This window comes from Otolemur garnettii, unplaced genomic scaffold, assembly GCF_000181295.1.
Source record: "Otolemur garnettii isolate 467f Iridium unplaced genomic scaffold, OtoGar3 scaffold00116, whole genome shotgun sequence".
NCBI lineage: Eukaryota > Metazoa > Chordata > Mammalia > Primates > Galagidae > Otolemur > Otolemur garnettii.
Genome location: NW_003852511.1, coordinates 5,047,635 through 5,050,507, shown reverse-complemented (window position 1 = coordinate 5,050,507; position 2,873 = coordinate 5,047,635). Strand labels below are relative to the sequence as shown.

The following is a 2,873-nucleotide window of genomic DNA, read 5'->3' as shown; positions in this document are numbered from 1 at the left end:
TGTCTCAAAAATAAAAAAAAATTTAAGTATTTAATATTTAATTTTATTTAATTTTAATATTTAATTTTAATATTAAATATTTAAGTATTTAATATTTAATATTTCTTTAAATGTTGACTAAAAAGCATCTATAAAGCTTTGTTGCAGAAACTTTCACACTTGATAATAGACTATACTTTTAAATATCACTAACTTTTTTGTAGTACAAAAATTCATTGTTACTTTAACATTCTATCAGCTTTATATTCTTATAGTTAACAATATTTAAATTTATTTTTATTTATTTATTTTTTATTTTTTTGAGACAGAGTCTCACTATATCGCCCTCGGTAGAGTGTGGTTGGCATCACAGCTCACAGCAACCTCAAACTCTTGGTCTTAAGTGATTCTCTTGCCTCAGCCTCCTGAGTAGTTGGCACTACAGGTACCTGCTACAACGCCCGGCTATTTTATGTTGCAGTTGTCATTGTCGTTTGACAAGCCCAGGCTGGGTTGGAACCTGCCAGCCTCAGTGTATGTGGCTTGCACCCTAGCTACTAAGATACAGGAGATGAGCCCAATATTTAAATTTAGATGCTGTTTTAAGTGTGTTAGCATTAAGTGAATATGTAAGGAAACATTAGCTTTACTTTCTAGAAAATAACATTTTAAAAATAATGCTTGGTTTATAAACTTGACTTTACTGGTTGTTAAAATAGCATAGAGGAAGTTACATTAGGAAGTGTTTGAAGTAAATTATGTATTAAGTTTTAAAAGAATAATGAGTGTTGCCTACTTTTCACATAGGTTTTCAGTTAAATTGTTTAATTGTTTTATCAAGTAAGTTCTATTCTTTTTTTTCTCTGCTTGCTCTAGCATTTTAAAATTTCTTTTATCGTGTCTTTAAAACGTTAGTCTTAAGAGTTACAAAGCCACCTGTATCTTGCTTTATTTAATAAGTAGTTTATATGTGAAACTGTTTACCTTCCTACTTCACACTAAACCTTACATGAGTAAATAATGAATTTTAAATATTTGTAGGAAAAGAAAATTCTGTCAGATTTATTATACAAAGTACTTGGATTTTTCATCTGTAACATAATACTGTCCTTTTTATCAGGTCCTTCCCTATGCATTTTGATGAGAAATCCATGTTCGCCGGTGACAAAAAAGGGGCCAAATCATTAAAGGTAAAAAGTTTGTTTTTTTTTTGAGACAAGAGTCTTAGTTTGTCACCCTCGGTAGAGTGCTATGATGTCACAGCTCATGGCAACCTCCAACTCTTGGACTTAAGTGATTCTCTTACCTCAGCCTCCCAGGTAGCTGGGACTACAGTCACCCACCACAAGGCCTGGCTATTTTTGTTGTTGTTGTTGCAGTTTGGCCAGGGCTGGGTTTGAACCCACCACCCTTGGCATATGCGGCTGGCGCCCTACTCACTGAGCCACAGGCGCTGCCCAAAGGTAAAAAGTTCTTGATCGGAGAACAGGGTTGGGAGCAGTTTACTGATTTTGTATTAATTCTGTTCATCTAAGTTCTTTTCTTTCCCAGTTCTCCAGCTTGTTGAAGTTGGTCTGATTGATTTTTACTAAAAATGGTACCAAAATCCTCATCCATGTTTCCTCAATTCCTTGCTCTTTAACCTTAGTGATCCTCAGTTATTTTATGGTTGTAGTTGTCATTGTCATTTGACAGGCCCAGGCTGGGTTTGAACCTGTCCAATACTTATTTTGCTCCATAAGTATTCCACTTTTATAAATGTCTTTCTAAAAGATATTTTGACAGGAAATTTTCTTAGCTTAAAATTAGTGTATATTCTTGTTTTGATGCATCTTTCAATATATCACAAGCTTTTTAGCTACTTTGAGGGCAATAAATAGTATACTTATCTAAAGTTTATTTTATGGAATATTAGTTATTTTATTTCATTTTATTTTTTGAGACAGAGTCTCTTTGTTGCCCTAGGTAAAGTACAGTGGCATCACAGCTCACAGCAACCTCTAACTTTTTGACGTAAGCAATTCTCTTGCTTCAGTCTCCCAAGTAGCTGGGAGTACAGGCACCTGCCACACCTGGCAATTTTGTTGTGATGTTGTTGCAGTTGTCATTGTTGTTTAGCTGTCCCGGGCTGGCTTCAAACCCACCAGCCTTGGTGTATGTGGCTTAGGCTATAACCACTGTGCCCAGCCAAATATTACAGTTTTTGAAACTAACCTGAAACGTACAACTTACCTGTTTACCAATGACATCGGGAGAATATACCTTAGGAGTATTATCAAACTACTTCTTAGACACTCGTTGTTTTCATGTGTGTGATGTATATTAAAGAATAAATTGTACCCTTAGAAGTATTTGAAATTGACTGGCAAATACTCTTATATGACATCTTCAGTTTTCTATGTGCAGTTCTGAAATTCAGAAAGCTCCAAAAATCCTAACATTCTCTCATGTTTGATGCATGGTAATTTGTTAGCAAATGCTGACCTGACCTGACCTAAGAATACAACAGGTATTCATAGCGGATTTTTTGGTGAAGGTTGTGGGTTCATGTTTGTTTGTTTGTTTTTTAAAAGAATTCTGCTTTGTATGAATATTTTTACATTTTACAAGGTGCCCCTCATGCTTTGGTGGGATGGTTTATAGTAGGTAATACATGTACTGTATTTCTAAAATTTAGTAAATTCTGCTTAAAATACATTTGACCCCACTGTCTTTTAGATGTAGATGTACTACAAGAACCGATAAATTAATACTGAGGGATGCACCATTGGTGAGAATTTCTTGGTATTTCTGAAATGAGTCATTTAGCCACAACTACATGTTAATGTTGGGGGACTGTTTGGTATTATAATTGTTTGGGGTTGTTTGGGGTATTTAATGTTGAACTCACTTTT

At 34.5% G+C, this 2,873-nt stretch overlaps 1 protein-coding gene across 2 annotated transcripts in view; it reads left to right on the top strand.

Annotated features, from left to right (window-relative positions):
* The window catches only part of ERO1B (endoplasmic reticulum oxidoreductase 1 beta), a 70,490-nt gene that overhangs the window by 60,727 nt on the left and 6,890 nt on the right, over positions 1 to 2,873 (top strand). For both annotated transcript variants that reach the window (XM_023517661.1, XM_003797448.3), the window contains one exon: positions 1,100 to 1,169. In XM_023517661.1, coding sequence (XP_023373429.1) covers positions 1,100 to 1,169 — 70 coding nt within the window. The remainder of the gene's footprint in view (positions 1 to 1,099; positions 1,170 to 2,873) is intronic.